This window comes from Cetorhinus maximus, chromosome 6 (assembly GCF_964194155.1).
Source record: "Cetorhinus maximus chromosome 6, sCetMax3.hap1.1, whole genome shotgun sequence".
NCBI lineage: Eukaryota > Metazoa > Chordata > Chondrichthyes > Lamniformes > Cetorhinidae > Cetorhinus > Cetorhinus maximus.
Genome location: NC_135884.1, coordinates 20025186 through 20041168, shown reverse-complemented (window position 1 = coordinate 20041168; position 15983 = coordinate 20025186). Strand labels below are relative to the sequence as shown.

General features: G+C 40.3%; 1 protein-coding gene and 1 long non-coding RNA gene across 4 annotated transcripts in view; one reads left to right on the top strand and one right to left on the bottom strand.

Moving 5' to 3' along the window:
- LOC144681619 (uncharacterized) overlaps positions 1-15983 on the bottom strand; it is a 324557-nt gene that overhangs the window by 212247 nt on the left and 96327 nt on the right. The window lies entirely within an intron of this gene.
- Positions 1079-15983, top strand: part of atrip (ATR interacting protein) — a 39057-nt gene continuing 24152 nt past the window's right edge. For 2 of the 3 annotated variants that reach the window (XM_078543320.1, XM_078543322.1), the window contains exons 1-6: positions 1079-1215; positions 2542-2652; positions 3609-4061; positions 6823-6905; positions 10190-10360; positions 11391-11509. In XM_078543320.1, the coding sequence (XP_078399446.1) occupies positions 2640-2652; positions 3609-4061; positions 6823-6905; positions 10190-10360; positions 11391-11509 (839 nt within the window). In that variant the 5' untranslated portion in view covers positions 1079-1215; positions 2542-2639. Of the gene's footprint in view, positions 1216-1378; positions 1399-2541; positions 2653-3608; positions 4062-6822; positions 6906-10189; positions 10361-11390; positions 11510-15983 lie in introns of those variants that run through there. The other variant, XM_078543321.1, reaches the window with a different exon arrangement.

Here is a 15983-nt window from a genome sequence, read left to right as displayed (position 1 = left end):
TCAGAGAAGGTTCACTAGGTTGATTCCTGGGATGAAGGGGTTGTGTTATGAGGAAAGTTGGGCAGGTTGGGCTTTTACTCATTGGAGTTTAGAAGAATGACAGGTGATCTTAACATATAAGATTCTGAGGGGGGTTTACAGCTGCTGAAAGGATGTTTCCTCCCATGGGGAATCTAGAAATAGGGGGCACAGTTGTAAGGGGTCTCCATTTAAGATGGGGATGAGGAGGAATCGCTTCTGTCATAGGTCATTCGTACTTTGGAATTCACTTCCACAGAGAGCAGTGGATCTAGGCTGATGGGCGTTATTGAATATATTCAAGTAATCCGAGTTAGACAGATTTTTGATTGGCAAGGGAGCGGAGGGTTATGGGTGATGGACAGGAAAGTGGATTCAAGGTCACAATCAGATCAGCCATGGTCTTATTGAATGGTGGCCAAACAGGCTTGATAGTTTATCGAATGGCCTATTTTTTCGACATCAATCTCAGCCAGGGCTCAATTAGTGTAGTGATTAAGATAGTCTTTTCCCAACCATGGTCAGCATTTTCATACAAAGGTCCAGCAATGATCCACACAAATAAAGTGATGTTCCTTCACGGCCTTAGGAGCAGAAAGAAACCTGGTTTCATATAATTAGCATTCGAATTAGGAATCCATTGCTGCTGCCACAATGCTTAATTCAGAACTATCGTATGTAGTTCCAGTAACTGAAGGTATAGCCTCTCCTGCTGTGTATCAAGGGTCACGTGATGTCCGTGGAGGCTCCGACCAATGAGCCTCAAGCGTGGGTAATCTGGGGGTGTTGGGGCTACCTGGCTGGAGTCCTGTTCGAGCATGAAAAGCTCTCTGTAATAAAGTTGATCTGTTTCTTGTTGAAACCTGTCTGGTCCAAGAAGTCATTTACAGTAGTATAACTTTGGAATTTTACTTGAGTAATTTTTTTCAAGAAGTAAATAGACAAGAAGTAAATAAACAATGGCTTAATATGTGTTCCATCCCATGTTACTGTTGCCTCACAATGCATTATCAAAATAGAATTTGAACCGCGAGGATACCGTATGTGTAAGAAGCACCAATGGGAAAGCTGGATGGAGGGATGTGTGCGGTGCCGGTGATGGTGATGAAACAATGAGTTGATTGGCTGTAGTTTGGGCACGCTGCTCCAGGAAGACAATATGGTTGTCAGCGGCTGGCTTCTAGTCCTGGAAGCGCTGTGAGTTTTAGAACTGGAGCCTTGCGAACGTTAATTCCCACTGTGTTGGGTTCAGTTGATTATCAGAAGGCCCTTGCGTCTTTTGGAGCCGTTTATTCATATGCAAAATCAGATATGTTTTTGGGCGGGTCCGAGACAGCTTCTTGACTTACACAAACAGAGAATGCTGGAAATACCTATCAGGTTAGATAGTGTCTCTGGAGAAAGAAACAGAAATCATGTTTCAGATCGTGATCTTTCATCAGAACTGGAACCGTTAGAGGTGTAACATTTAGCGGTTTTAAACAAATATTTTTGGCGGTAGATGAAAAATGGAACCTAAGGTTGATAGCATTCTCAGTTTTGATGGAAGGTCACTGGCCTTAACTCTCCTCAGATACTGCCAGACTTGTTGAATATATTGAACATGTTCTGTTTATATTTCTGATTCCCAGCATCCGCATTTTCGTCTCTATTCTTGACTTGTTGGCTTTAATCCTTTTGAGTGAGAGGAAAACAGTGAATTCACAACTACACAGAGCCCTGATTTCTCTTTTAAGAATATTAAACACTATAGCTTTTGTAAAATTGTGAACAAAGTTCTAAATTGGGCACGTATTAGGTTCTTGGATAAACTGGGCACATAATATGTCTTTTGCAATTGAGTTGAAAGGCTATTGGTATCAACTGTTTTCTGAAATAAATTTTGCTAAATTTGACATCTTTTGTGATTTATAACTAAGCTGGAATATGATCTCCAGCAGAATGGATCTTCCATATTTAAAACTGGTTTTTTTGGGTGGGCAACAAGCTAATCATAATAATTTGTTTTATTTAAATTGTTTTCCACTTTGCATAGGTATGTCTTAGTCAAATTTACTAATCACATGAACTGTTTACTTGTCAAAGTTGGTAAACTTTGGAATAATTCATAAATTATCAGGACCTCTAAGGATTTTTACTCTTTTAAAAGGATAGAATCCTGGTCAAAATTGAGCCATAATTTGAAATTAACTTTCAGCAGGGTGGCTGGATAACAATCAATGTTAAGTTTAAAAACAGAAAATGCTGGAAGAACTCAGCAGGCCTGTCAGCATCTGTGGAGAGCGAAACAGTTAATGTAGCGCGTCCACACGACTCTTCTTCAGAGTGGACTCGATACGTTAACTCTGTTTCTCTCTCCACAGATGCTGTCATACCTGAGGTTTTCCAGCATTTTCTGTTTTAATTTCATACTTTCAGCATCTGCAGTATTTTGCTTTAATCATTGTAAAGTGTTGCTCATGGCAAATAGAGTTGTGCTCCAGGTATGTGAAAACTTTCTCCTTCTTTCTCCCATCACTATAGGAAGTTGGAGCCAGCCTTTGCTTAGCAGATCAAGAAGCTGCCAAGTGCAAAATTGCATAAATGAATCTGTGCAACAGATATTTTTAAACAAGTGCTGAATGGTTGATTCAGGTAAGTTATGAATATTGTTTCAAGTGAGCGTAACATTGAAGTGCATTGTGTCTTGTTAGATGTTTCTCAAATGGGAAGCAATGTGCCATAGCTGTAGCTCGAGGAGGCCCAGGGAACGCATTATTTAAAGTATTTAAGATTTGTAAGCGAATAGATAATTTACATCCTGATATGTTGAAAGTTGCCACAAATGTTAGATACAAGCTCCACGGACTCAAATTTAGAAGAATAAAAATGCTTGCATTTAGATATGCAGATCTTTGCTCCTCCCTATCTCTGTAACCTCCACTTGCCCTACCACCTATCGAGATTTCTCTGTACTTCTCCAGTTCTGGCTGCTTGTGCATCCCGGATTTTAATCGTCCCATTGTTGGTGATTGTGCCTGCAGCCACTGACGCTCTAAATTCTGGAATTCTCTCTTGAAATCTCTCCACCCTTCTCTTCTTTAAGACAGTCCTCAAAACCTATTTCTTTGGCAAAGCTTTTGGTCACCTATTTTACTATCCCCTTATGTGACTCGATGTTGAATCTTATTTGATAAAAACTTCATGAAGCAACTTGAAACCTTTTACCATGTTAAAGGCACTGTACAAATGCAAATTGATGATAGTGGTGAATATGTGGAATGGATTGCCTTCAGTGGAGGAAGGGGAGAATTATTTATATATTTGATGTAAGAGTGAAGTATTTGTTTTAGGCTCTGATCAAGTTGTTGTTTGGAGTCCTTGCTTTTCTATATTCTTGTAATTATGGTATTATGCAAATATTGCTGATTCTTTTTTCTGGATTGAGTAATACTTGTTGTGAATGTTTTCAATTTTGGATTAGGATAGTCTTCTTTGCATAGGTGTCTGCTTTCTGTCAGGCTGTCTTTTGACAAACAAGGGAAGTGGTAATTAAAGGATGAATATTGTTTATAAACGTTTTGCTATCTGTTGGCTGTTCTATCCTGCAGGATCAAATGCTGGAACAATGTCGTCAAATGCTCTTTTTATGAACTCGGCAAAGAAACGAAACAGCTCTGTTATTTATAGCGTGGAAAGGTTGCCACCAGAAAAACCAGTTTCAAGCTTTTCAGGGTTTTCAAACCGAGGTAAAAAGAACATAAACTATGACTGTGAAGGATTTCCACCAAATAAACGCCACAAAGCAGAACAAGACACAAGAACAAATGAAGATCCTTTTGGAGATAATGAAGACTTCACTGCTGATGATTTGGAGGAACTAGATATTCTAGCCTCGCAAGTTTTAAGTCAGGATGTGAAACCTGTGTCCAATGCTATGAAAGCATCAGTGAGCAATTTTAATAACAGCGAATCATCAGTACTGAAAAATGACACAAATACAGAAGTTGCTGCTTTGTCAACGGGATCATTAAGCAATGTAAATGCAGTAAAGGAACTTCATGGTAATGTACAGGTTTTTAATTCGAGGATTTTTAATATTGAATTCAAAGCTGATAATTTCTTCCAGTTCAAAGTGGAAGTTATTTAAATGTAAACTTTCACAGTTTATTTTGGCAAGTCATTTGACTGGGGAGGATGGGGGAAGAGAGCGTTGGTAGGTATCATAGCCAAAATTGATGTCCTGACCATTCACATGCACATGATCTCCAGTACACGCTTGTATCATCAACTAAGAGATACTGAGGCTAATTTTTGTGACCCGATTGCTGAGGATCAAGCTGAGGTTACTAACCTCAGGGATTAAATCTGGAACTTGTATGGTCTCCATGGCCTGGCCAATCCCTGCATAAACTTGTTCCTGTTAACTTTATAAAATAAGTTCATTTAGTAACAGGATCCAAGCTGGTTGGTGAAGCAGAAACCAAGACACAACGCTTTTCTTTGTTGGGAGAGTTTATTGACTTGTTCAGTCTCGTAGCTCTCCTCCCACACAAGCCAGTGTCCCAGCTATCCTCAATTTATATTTGTTTAGAGACAATTAATACCCATCACCTATTTCTCTTAACCTTGACAATGTAATTGATATTAACAAATCTTAACAATGTAATTGATAAGACGTTGACATATTTAAATGGAAACTGTAATCTGTAATAAAAAGAACTAAATTTGTTTGCTGTGGTCATGAAATAATTAACATGCAATAACTTTTTAAATTGACATTACTTCTTTCTCACACCTGTATAAAGTCCAAATGAGACACTACAATAATGTATATTTATATAGTGCACCTCAGAAAAACAGTTTAGAGCACTTTACAAGGAGAAGAAATGGACATCAAAAGGATGTGAAAGACTTTGTAGGGAGGCGATTAATGCCATAGTTCAAGGAAAAGGCTTTTTTCAAGGTGGGGAGAGGGGTAACTGGGCATTGTGGTTCAGAAAGAGAGTTCCAGAAGTTAAGGATTTATTGGCTGGAAGATTGGTGATGTGGGAGAAGTGGTAATTCAGAGTTTGAAGAATGGAGGATAAGGACTGGGAAGTGTAGCTGGAGGATGTATTCCAGTAGGGTGGTAAGATGGGGGAGGATTTTGAGAACCATGCCAGTGTTCCTGAAAACAATCCAGTGCAGAACATGAATGAAATCCAAGGCATGGATAGAGGTCTCAACAGCATTGTGTGAAAGTTTGGGACATAAGTGATGAACAAAGACAAACTAGGATCAATTGGATGTGGAGTAGAAAGATTAATTTAGGATTGAGGTGCACTTCCAGGGGAATTATAAATTTCTCAACCAGAATTATGTAATTGCTGATGGGAGCTGAATGAGATTGGTTAAGGTTGTTGAGCAATATTCAACTCATGTGGTCTTGATGTTGGACAAGCAATCTGATCGTAGACCAACAGCCTTGTAAGTAGTCGTGTCAGAGAAGTAGAATTGAATTTTGATGACAGGGCTTCTGTTTTATGGTGACCAATTCAGTCAAATTTCATTTTTATTTTATGGGATTCCAGGATTGTACCAATATTTTTAGGATTCCATTCAAAATTTGTTTATAATTGGGGCTACTTTTTTATATCATTGAACTGGATAAGTGTAGTACTTCTTTTGATTTTTACCAGTACCTGTGAATTGCATGGCAGGATTCTGTTCATTTCATGTGAAAACTGCAAATCAGTGGGGTCATTATGCTTATGTGTAAGACTTTCCCTTGTCAAACATTTTAGAGAGTTCTGGAACAAACAATGCAAAACAAATATTTCTGGAACAGTTTCTTTTACTTAAAAAATCAGCACGTGATTACAAATAAGTATCTGGTAATAATGTCATACAGTAATCCCAGATTACACAAAAGCATGTACGGATTTACCCCTTTAAACTTAAGTGACTATAAGCAAAAACCTCATGTGCGAACACCAGCAAGTGGTCAGTTCGGCAGTGACTCGACTATGCTCTTTAATTAGCAACTGACAAACTTGCCCTCCTGACTGAAAATGAGTGCCTTTTTGGCAAATCCATTTATTTTTCTTTTCCAAGAGTGAGCATGGACATCATACAGATAGGACCTTATTTCCTATAAAGGTGGTTCTTAATATAAATGTCCAATTGTGTGTTGAGTTCTTTATTTAAAACTATGGAGTAAAAGCCCACCATCATGTTCAGTTCCAGATCAATATGAGTAATGGTCGAGTGTTGTTTCCAGACCCCCTCATTCACCTTATCAGGCTTAGGAATTGCTTGTACCATATACAGTCTCAGCAGTTCACTCCTGCCCAAGAGTTAGGAAATGTTTAACAGTTATAAACAAAGAATGAGAAAGATGGAAAAAGGAGTGCAAAACAAATTTAGAAGCGAGTTCAAGAAGAGAGAGAGAGAGAAAACAAACCAGAATCGAGGTAAATGGAGATATGTGGGTCAGAAAGAGAAATAGGAAATAATGGGGAGGAAAAGATAAACGAGAGAAAACTTGGACAGAGATTGTGGGAAAGAGCATTAGGAAATGAAGATGTTGAGAGGGGTGCAAATATGTGAGAGGTGAGGAGAGGTGTTGAGAAAGAATGGAGAAAGAGACAACATTTTTGGTTTGTATGGAATACTGAGAAGAAGACTAGAGGGAGAGGTGGAAATATATTGTACATGTGTATACTGTGCACGTAGCAGTAAAAATATACGAAGTTTATAGAGTATGCTTGCTTGGGGTGAACATCCCAACTTTGTAAATTCCAATTTTTTTATTATGATTATCCTGTTCCTTTTTTTGCACAGGGAATGGTCTCATTCAAAGTAACAATATTGATTCATTTGGATTTGACGTTCTTCAAGAACAGCACGAGAAGCTGAGACAACAGGTGGTGTACATGTTATTTTTCTACTAAAAGGGTTGTTGCTGAATCAAGCAGACAATTACTACTGCTGGCTTCCAGTCTTTGCATGTCATTTGCATGTTGACCGCCTACCTAATGGGCCTATATTCAACATTATCCCGCTGGCTCTTAAGTAGTTCCTAGTTATATTTATATTGTACATGCTGCGAGTGATCTTGTGTCAGGGCTGTATTTGCATTGATTCGTTCTTTAAGTTACTATGTAGACTCAATGCTGTATTACTTTGTGGCACAGCTAATGTACTGGAATGTTATAAACATTTAGTGATTGTTGTAAGTTCTTTATGTATTTTAATCAGTTGTGATCCTGAGGCTGGGCCAAAAAGTTTGACATGGTTTGCAGACAGGCAGTCCAGATGTTTTGCAATTTTCAGACTTGTTTGAAACTTTGTTCATCTTCAGAAATTTTTTGTCTGTTGCATGACCAATCCAAATTACAGCCTGAGGCTTCCTGTCTTTGTAGTGCTTTCCTTACATTCCACCACATTGTATTATGCTGTGAGCTGAGTACAATTATATAAGGTTTCTGGTTGCTTGTCATCCATTTACTAACAAAGCTTTAGTTGTGTGTTTTTTGCCTCTAGAAGGCTTTTTAAAATTTTGGTAGAGAGAAAAGGAACTTTAATCTGCCAACATATTTTGAAACAATAAGCAGTTGTTGGTTGGTCTTGGGTTTCTAATAATGAGTATGAATTTTTCTCAGTGATGAGAACACCAGAAAGAAAAGCCTGAACCTCATTGATGTTGAGAGAAACATTATAAAATATGGTTTCATGCTGGATTATGATTGGAAGCATTGTTTCTGAATTCAGTAACTTTAAAACTGTTCAATGAGTCATTACAAAATTGTTCATGGAACTTGTATCTTGCTTTGCCCTGAACTTTGGTATAATTTGATAAGACCAAGACGCCTGGTGATGATGCCCATTCCTTTACCAAATTGTTTCTGTCTCAAATCTGTGTTTCTCTTGAAACATGATGAGATATGATAACCATATAAAATTATACCCTGTGTCTCTTTCATTTTCTCGTAAATACAGTAACTTTGCAACCTTTGTCTACTTGGTACGGCTGACAAATCTATATATTTAAAAAAAAAATTGTGTTTTGTCTGTGAATCTTACGATTGCTGCTACTTTTTAAAATATAACATTTTGTTTGTGTTCTTTTTGATGTCCAGCTTAGTTTTTTAATTTCTCCTTTAAATTGTGTTGGTGCAAAGGACCATAATCTTCACCTATCTGTTGGCATGCTGATTTTATTTTTTCCTCAGTCTTGTAGCATCAAATCTTTCTTTGAACTCCTTCCTGGTGACTTATGTGAGAAGGGAGAATCTTGTATATCTTCTGTTGGAGAATGTGTGCATTGCCTTTGAACTATACTTTTTATTAATAGTTGATTGCATCAGGTGAGACTTGAACTTAAAATCTTGACATTTCCCAGTACTGACATATCAGCACCATGCATACTGACAGAGCCTTGCTAGACTTGGAATATAATCTTAATATCTATATACTGTTCTTTGTTTCTACCATTGTTTGCCGCATTGAGTTTTGCTCTGCCACCCTCAAAATGACATTCCAGTTTCTTTGTCTGGTGAGCTGTTGACTCAGTATATTTGGCCACTTTTTGAGATGTGCAAGAGCTTCCAAGGTGATTCTTTTTGTGATGTGTGCCCTTGAATAGACTGCCCTTTTCTGTGTCATTCCTAATTAAAATGAAGAATTGTACATGGTGTTCCGATCCCTGTAGAGACCAATAACTTTTAACTTTTAAAAAGAAATTAATTTCCCAGCGTCTGACAGAAATAACTCAAGGACAAAATATCACGTTTTAAGACTCTTACTGTAACAACAAACTAAAATCAACATAGATCAAACGTTACTTTAACAGGCAACTAATACATTGAACTAAAGAAAACATACTTTTGCATTAGCTAACTAACGCAATTGAGATACATCTTACAATCCCTTTTGTTGTGTACCCCACTTCTGGCACATATGTAGCATTACAGGAACAGTTCCAAAGTATCTCCCAGCTCTCCAGGCTCACTTCTCCCTGCCATGTTAGGCTGAAACTTCTAAACTCGTTCCTCTGTCTGGGTTTTCTGGATCCAATTCACACCAGCAAGGCCCATCTTGGCAACTCCCCACTCTTTAAATCTCCAAGAGTCCTGACTGTCCTGTTCCCCTCCTTTGAAATAGAAAAGAAACTCTCATTGGCATGGTGCTTGGTTGTTAACACGAAACAGTCCTTCTCTGCTTCTCCACAGCAGAACCTTCTTTGTCTCTCCACTTCTTAAAAGATAGCAGACCTTTGTCTGTGAGACACTTTATAAAGGCGTTAAGACTGTCACTTGGCATTTCAATAGGTTTCTGTTTGAGTTTCACCTCCTGATCAGACCACAAGGGCATGTTTCTGCGCTGATCCCCTCTTTCAGAACATTCTCTTTCAACTTGAGTTAAAGGGGACATTTTAAATCATAACTTCCTTGTAAAGTCCAACATTCATGAGATTGGGTGCATTCATCCTCTTTCTTCTTGAGTTCTCTGCCCAACAGTGTCACAATCTCCGCCACAGGTAGGGCAAGGAAGCAGGTCCTGAATCCACCCCAGCCAGAACAGGGGTTGAATCCCATGGTGCTGGCATCAACTTGATCCACATCAGACATCCAACCAACTGAGACAACCGGCTGCCCAAGGAGTCTGAACTGCTATGCAACATGGGCAGTGATGGTCAAAGCTCCACTTTCTTTCCATCACATGGATGACCAGGAATCTCCCCCGCTCTTGCTGCCTGCCATTGCCATATGTTGGAAGAGTTTATAAGTTGACACTCAATCTGTTTGGCCGAGTTATGAATGCACCTTCCTTGGCCATCAAGTCCTGGAGTGGGACTTGAGCCCAGAGCTTCTGGCTCAGAGGCAGGGATGCTACCCACTGTGTCACAAGACCTTCCACATTCATCCTACCTCAGATAAATGATAATATACCAAAGCACCATCAATTTAAGGTTTTTATACATTTATATGCATTCAAAAATTAATCAACTTTAACAAATCTTGTGTTTACCTGTGTTTGTAAGTTAATACTAAGTCTTGTGAACTTCTGAACTCGTTGAAAATTCAACTTGTTCTTTTGCATTCTAATTTTAGAACCAGAAAGATAATGAACAGTTATAAGTGACGTGAAATGTTTGAGTTTATTCATGATTTTCTATATGCATTGAAAATGAGTTTTATTAATGTAGTTTAATGAACTGCAAGAAGAACTGCAGGTTAAAAATGGTGAAATCCGAGTTTTGCGAGATTCTTCACGGCGTGTGGAATCTGAATTTGACCAGCAGAAAAGACAATATCTACTTAGTGAAAAGGAGAAAACAGAAGCACAAGGTCAGAGAGAAAAGGAGCTCTCCAAAAAGGTATGAGACCAATAAGAACATGGAGCAAGAAGGATCACTTTCTATTTAATCTTGCATAACCTCTATTTTGGAATAAAGACCAGTCAGCCCACCAACTAGCTCCTTCACAGATCTACCTTGTTTAAGATTTATATGCAAATATGCACTGACCTCCTGTTTTGTGTCAGTGCCATTCTATAACTCCTAAATATGGGTGCAGCAGATTGATTTCAGTTTGCTCTATCCTCCATTCAGTGTCTGCCGAGAACTGTTTGTTTGAATTTGGAACTTGCATCGAGTTACATTGTGTCTACAGCACAGAAACAGGCCATTTGGCCCAACTGGTACATGTTGGCATTTATATTCCACACAGTCCTCCTCCCACCCCTCTTCATTTAACCCTATCAGCATTAAATATTGTGTATGGAATTACATGATGCATTATTTTCTGCCATTACTGCCGTGTGTTGTTTCATTGCTCCTGTAAGATAATTTTATTGCAATTCTTTCACTATTTTAAGAGTATTATCAGTAATTAGTGTCTAATTTCCCCTTTGTCCGTTGAATGCACTGTGTGATGTTGAATGCACTCTGTGATGTGGTGAAGGCAAATCTCTGGCTGATTTGGCCATTCTTCAAGTGCAAACCAAGGCAGTGAATATCAATAGGCTACTTGACCGTGGAGGCCAGCACTATTGAGGCATAAGCTGTTTTCACCTACCCAAACATCAACATATGCACCCTCCAGGATATTGAAAGGGGACTCCTACCTTTTTACCCCTCCTCCCCAGTCCAGCTTGATTTTAATTCCCTAGCCCAGTGATCCCTGAAACCAGTAGCAACAGCACCACTGAGGTCCTTTTTGAGATTGGCTAACTCAACAGAAAATGTTTTTTGCTACTTGAGTTTCACAATGACAAGTTTTTGTCTAAAACTCATGCCACCATGTTCCTTTTCAAATTGATTTATTACATGTTGATTTTAACTTAATTTTCTGTCTGGGTAAAATACATTTTTAGCTAACATTTAGTGCTTTTGTGAACTTCTTCAGGTACAGTCACTGCAGTCTGAACTGCAGTTTAAAGAAGCAGAAATGAATGAATTGCGGACAAAACTCAAAAACTGTGAAAGAATGGCCAAGTCTGCAGCCCTGAGTGTTGCTAAAATCAGGTATGTGAGAGGAGCTAAGTGTATGTTCCAAATTTGACTTCAAGCAGCACTTGACAGTAAGAGAATTCTTATGATTTTTAATTTTCCCTTGTAGTATTTGTAATTATTTGGGTACTCTATAAAGAAATTAGTTATCTCATAACATATGCTCTAAACTTGTTTACTTTAACATCCACAAATCCTGATCAGTGGCAAAGGTTGGGGATTGAAATCAAAGGTTAACAGGGTTATACCATTTTTACAGCGTGGTTTGTCCAGTAAGAATGGGTAATAGAGTGCTTTTCTTCCAAAAGCAAAAAAAAATAGTCCTGGAATTATTATTTAAATCTGATTGTTATGGAGTTAACATTCTACAACATTTATTATTTTTTTATTATTCATTTACGGAATGTAGACTTCACTGGCTGAGCCAGCGTGTATTGCCCATCCATAGTTGAGAAGGTGATGGTGAGCTGCCACCTTGAACCCGCTGCAGTCCCCGTGGTGTAGGTACACACACAGTGCTGTAAGGGAGGGAGTTCCAGGATTTTGACCCAGCGACAGTGAAGGAACGGCGATACAGTTCCAAGTCAGGATGGTGAGTGGCTTGGAAGGGGAACTTCCAGGTGGTGGTGTTCCCATGTATCTGCTGCCCTTGCCCTTCTAGGTGGAAGCAGTTGTGGCTTTGGAAGGTGCTGCCTAAGGAGCCTTGGTGAGTTTCTGCAGTGCTACTTGTGGTACATTGTTGCCACTGTTTGTCGGTGGTGGAGGAAGTGAATGTTTGTGGATGCAGTGCCAATCAAGCAGGCTGCTTTGTCCTAAATGGTGTCAAGCTTCTTGAGTGTTGTTGGAGCTGCACTCATCCAGGCAAGTGGAGAGTGTTCCATCACATTCCTGGCTTGTGCCTTGTAGATGGTGGACAGGCTTTGGGGAGTCGGGAGATGAGTTACTCGCTGCAGGATTCCTAGCCTCTGAGCTGCTCTTGTACAGTTCAGTTTCCTTTCAATGGTAACCCCTAAAATGTTGAGGGTGGGGAATTCAGCGATGGTGATGCCATGGAATATCAAGAGGCGATGGTTAGATTCTCTCTTGTTGGAAATGGTCATTGTCTGGCACTTGTGTAGCGTGGATGTTATTTGCCATTTGTCAGCCCAAGCCTGGATATTGTCCAGGTCCTGCTGCATTTGGATATGGGCTGCTTCAGTATCTGAGGAGTTGCAAATGGTGCTGAACATTTGCAATCATCGGTGAACATCCCCATTTCTGACCTTAGGATTGGAGGAAAGACATTGATGAAGCAGCTGAAGATGGCTGGGCCTAGGACACTATCCTTAGGAACTCCTGCAGTGATGCCCTGGAACTGAGATGGTTGTCCTCCCAACAACGTCTTCCATCTTCCTTTGTGCTAGGTCCAACTCCAACCAGCAGAGAGTTTTCCCCCTGATTCTCATAGACTCCATTTTTGCTAGGGCTCCTTGATGTCACGCTCGGTCAAGTGCTGCCTTGATGTCAAGTGCAGTCACTCTCACCTCACCTGTGGAGCTCAGCTCTTTTGTCCATGTTTGAACCAAGGCTGTAATGAGGTCAGAAGCTGAGTGACCCTGGTGGAATCCAAACTGGGCGTCAGTGAGTGGGTTATTGCAAGGCAAATGCTGCTTGATAGCACTGGCGACCCCCCCTCCATCACTTTACTTATGATGGAGAGTGGACTGATGGGGTGGTAATTGGCCTGGTTGGATTTGTCCTTTTTGTGTACAGGACATACCTGGGCAATTTTCCACATTGCCGGGTAGATGCCAGTATTGTAGCTGTACTGGAACAGCTTGGCTAGGGGGGTGGAAAGTTCTGGAGCACAAGCCTTCAGTGCTATTACTGGAATATTGTTAGGGCTCATAGCTTTTGCAGTATCCAGCGCCTTCAGCCGTTTCTTGTTATCACATGGAGTGAATTGAATTGAGTGAATACTGGCATCTGTGATGGTGGGGACCTCCAAAGGAGGCCGAATGGATCATCCACTCGGCAGTTCTGGCTGAAGATTGTTGTGAATGCTTCACCCTTATCTTTTACACTGATGTGTTTGGCTCCTCCATCATTGAGGATGGGGATATTTGTGGAGCCACCTCCTCCAGTGAGTTGTTCAATTGTCCACCACCATTCACGACTGGATGTGGCAGGACTGCAGAGCTTAGATCTGATCCATTGGTTTTGGAATTGCTTAGCTCTGTCTAACACTTGCTGCTTATGCTGCTTGGCATGCAGTCCTGTGTTGTAGCTTCACCATGTTGACACCTCATTTTTAGGTATGCCTGGTGCTGCTCCTGGCATGCCCTCCTGCACTCTTCATTGAACCAGGGTTGATGCCCTGGCTTGGTGGTAATAGTGGAGTGGGGAATACGCTGGGCCATGAGCTTACAGATTGTGGTTGAGTACAATTCTGCTGCTGCTTATGGTCCACAGCGTCTCATGAGTGCCCGGTCTTGAGTTGCTAGATCTGTTTGAAATCTATCCCATTTACCTTGGTGGTAGTGCCACACACCACGATAGAGCGTATCCTCAATGTGAAGATGGGTCTTTGTCTCCACTAGTACCATGCGGTGGCCATTCCTACTGATACTGCCATGGACAGATGCATCTGTGGCAGGCAGGTTGGTGAGGATGAGATCAAGTATTTTTTTCCCCTCTTGTTGGTTCCCTCACCACCTGCCGCAGACCCAGTCTAGCAGCTATGTCCTTTAGGGCTCAGTCAGTAGTGATAACTACCAAGCCACTTTTGGTGATGGACATTGAAGCCCCTACCCAGAGTATATTCTGCGCCCTTGCCACCCTCAGAGCTTACTCCAAGTGGTGATCAACATTACGGAGCACTGATTCCTCATCTGAGGGGGGCAGCAGGGCACGGGGGTGGCTCATGGTAATCAGGAGGTTTCCTTGCCCATATTTGACCTGATGCCATTGAGACTTTATTGGGGCCAGAGTCGATGTTGAGGACTCCCAGGGCCACTCCCTCCCGACTCCACACCACTGTCCCGCCACATCTGCTGAGTCTGGTGGTGCCTGGGACATGATCTGTAAGGTATAATTCTGTGAGTATGACTATGTCAGGTTGTTGCTTGACTAGTCTGTGATACAGCTCTCCCAAGCCTCCAGGTGTTAGTAGGGAGGAATTTGCAGGCCTGAGTTTGCTGTTGTCAATTCTGGTGCCTTGGTCGATGCCGGGTGGCCTGTCTGGTTTCATGCCTTTTTATTATTTTTTTGCGATTTGATACAACTGAGTGGCTTGCTAGGCCATTTCAGAGGGCATTTAAGAGTCAACCACATTACTGCAGATCTGGAGTCACGTGTAGGCCAGGTGAGGATGGCAGATTTATTTCCTAAAGGACATTAGTGAACCAAATGGGTTTTTATGACAAACAACAATAGTTTCATGGTCATCATTAGATTTTTATTGAATTCAAATTTCACCATCTGCCATGGTGGGATTCGAACCTGAGCCTCCAGAGCATTACCCTGGGCCTCTGGATTACCAATCCAGTGACAATACACCATCACCACACCTTCCCGCCCCTCCCAATTCGGAAATGTTTAATCTTGTGCCGGAGATCAATTTGTAAGTGACAATTGTAGTTTTAGGTCGGAGATGCACCACTTCTTTTGTCCGGGCTTGAAAATGTCAGCTTTAGAGTATCAAGGGCTGAATAAACATGTTCTATCTGGGAGATGAGTGAGTGGCATTTTATGAGTGGCTGGCAGTTTGCCTCCTTTCTTGTCAGGAAGTTTCCAGCTCTCTTCTGTCAGCTTGGCCAGGATAAGTACCACAAAATATTTCTTTATTTCATGTAAAAATCATTTTCACTCATTCTCTTGTTAATTTGTTCCTTTTACATCTCTGTCACCTGGGACCAGATGCTAAAAATTGTTCACTGCAACAAAATGGCAGTTGAGATTCTTGGACATATTGCATAACCCCTCAAAAGTTTTTAGTTCCTAAAGATACTGGGAATCTCGCAGATTGAATTTTCTCACAAATTCTTTACCCAGTTTTGTTTCTGGCGTGGGCATTTTGGTAGAACTTTAAGTACCTGTACTTGGGACCTTTTATTTTAAACACTTTTCTCTTCCTATAAGAGGTTAAATTCATGTGACTGAAGTGTGATTAACATTTTGCTTATTGAACTGATCTGGTAATTATGAAATGTACCAAGTTTTAATGTTTTTATCTTCATTCAAAGTGATAGTGAACTTTGTGTGCTGAACATTATAAACTAGAATAAAAGGGTATGAATTGGGGAGTGTTTATTTTGCTTTTCTATCCTTTTCTACCAGTCTGGCCTAATTTTCTTTTTAAAGGTTTATCAGATGTCTTCTGAAAATATTTATTATATCTTCTCAATAAAATTAAGTTTGTTATAGCTTAAGCTAAATGGTACCATACATCCTGAATGGGTTATGGTGCAAAGTTCAAATTGTTGGCAATATATTCATACTTTAATCTCTA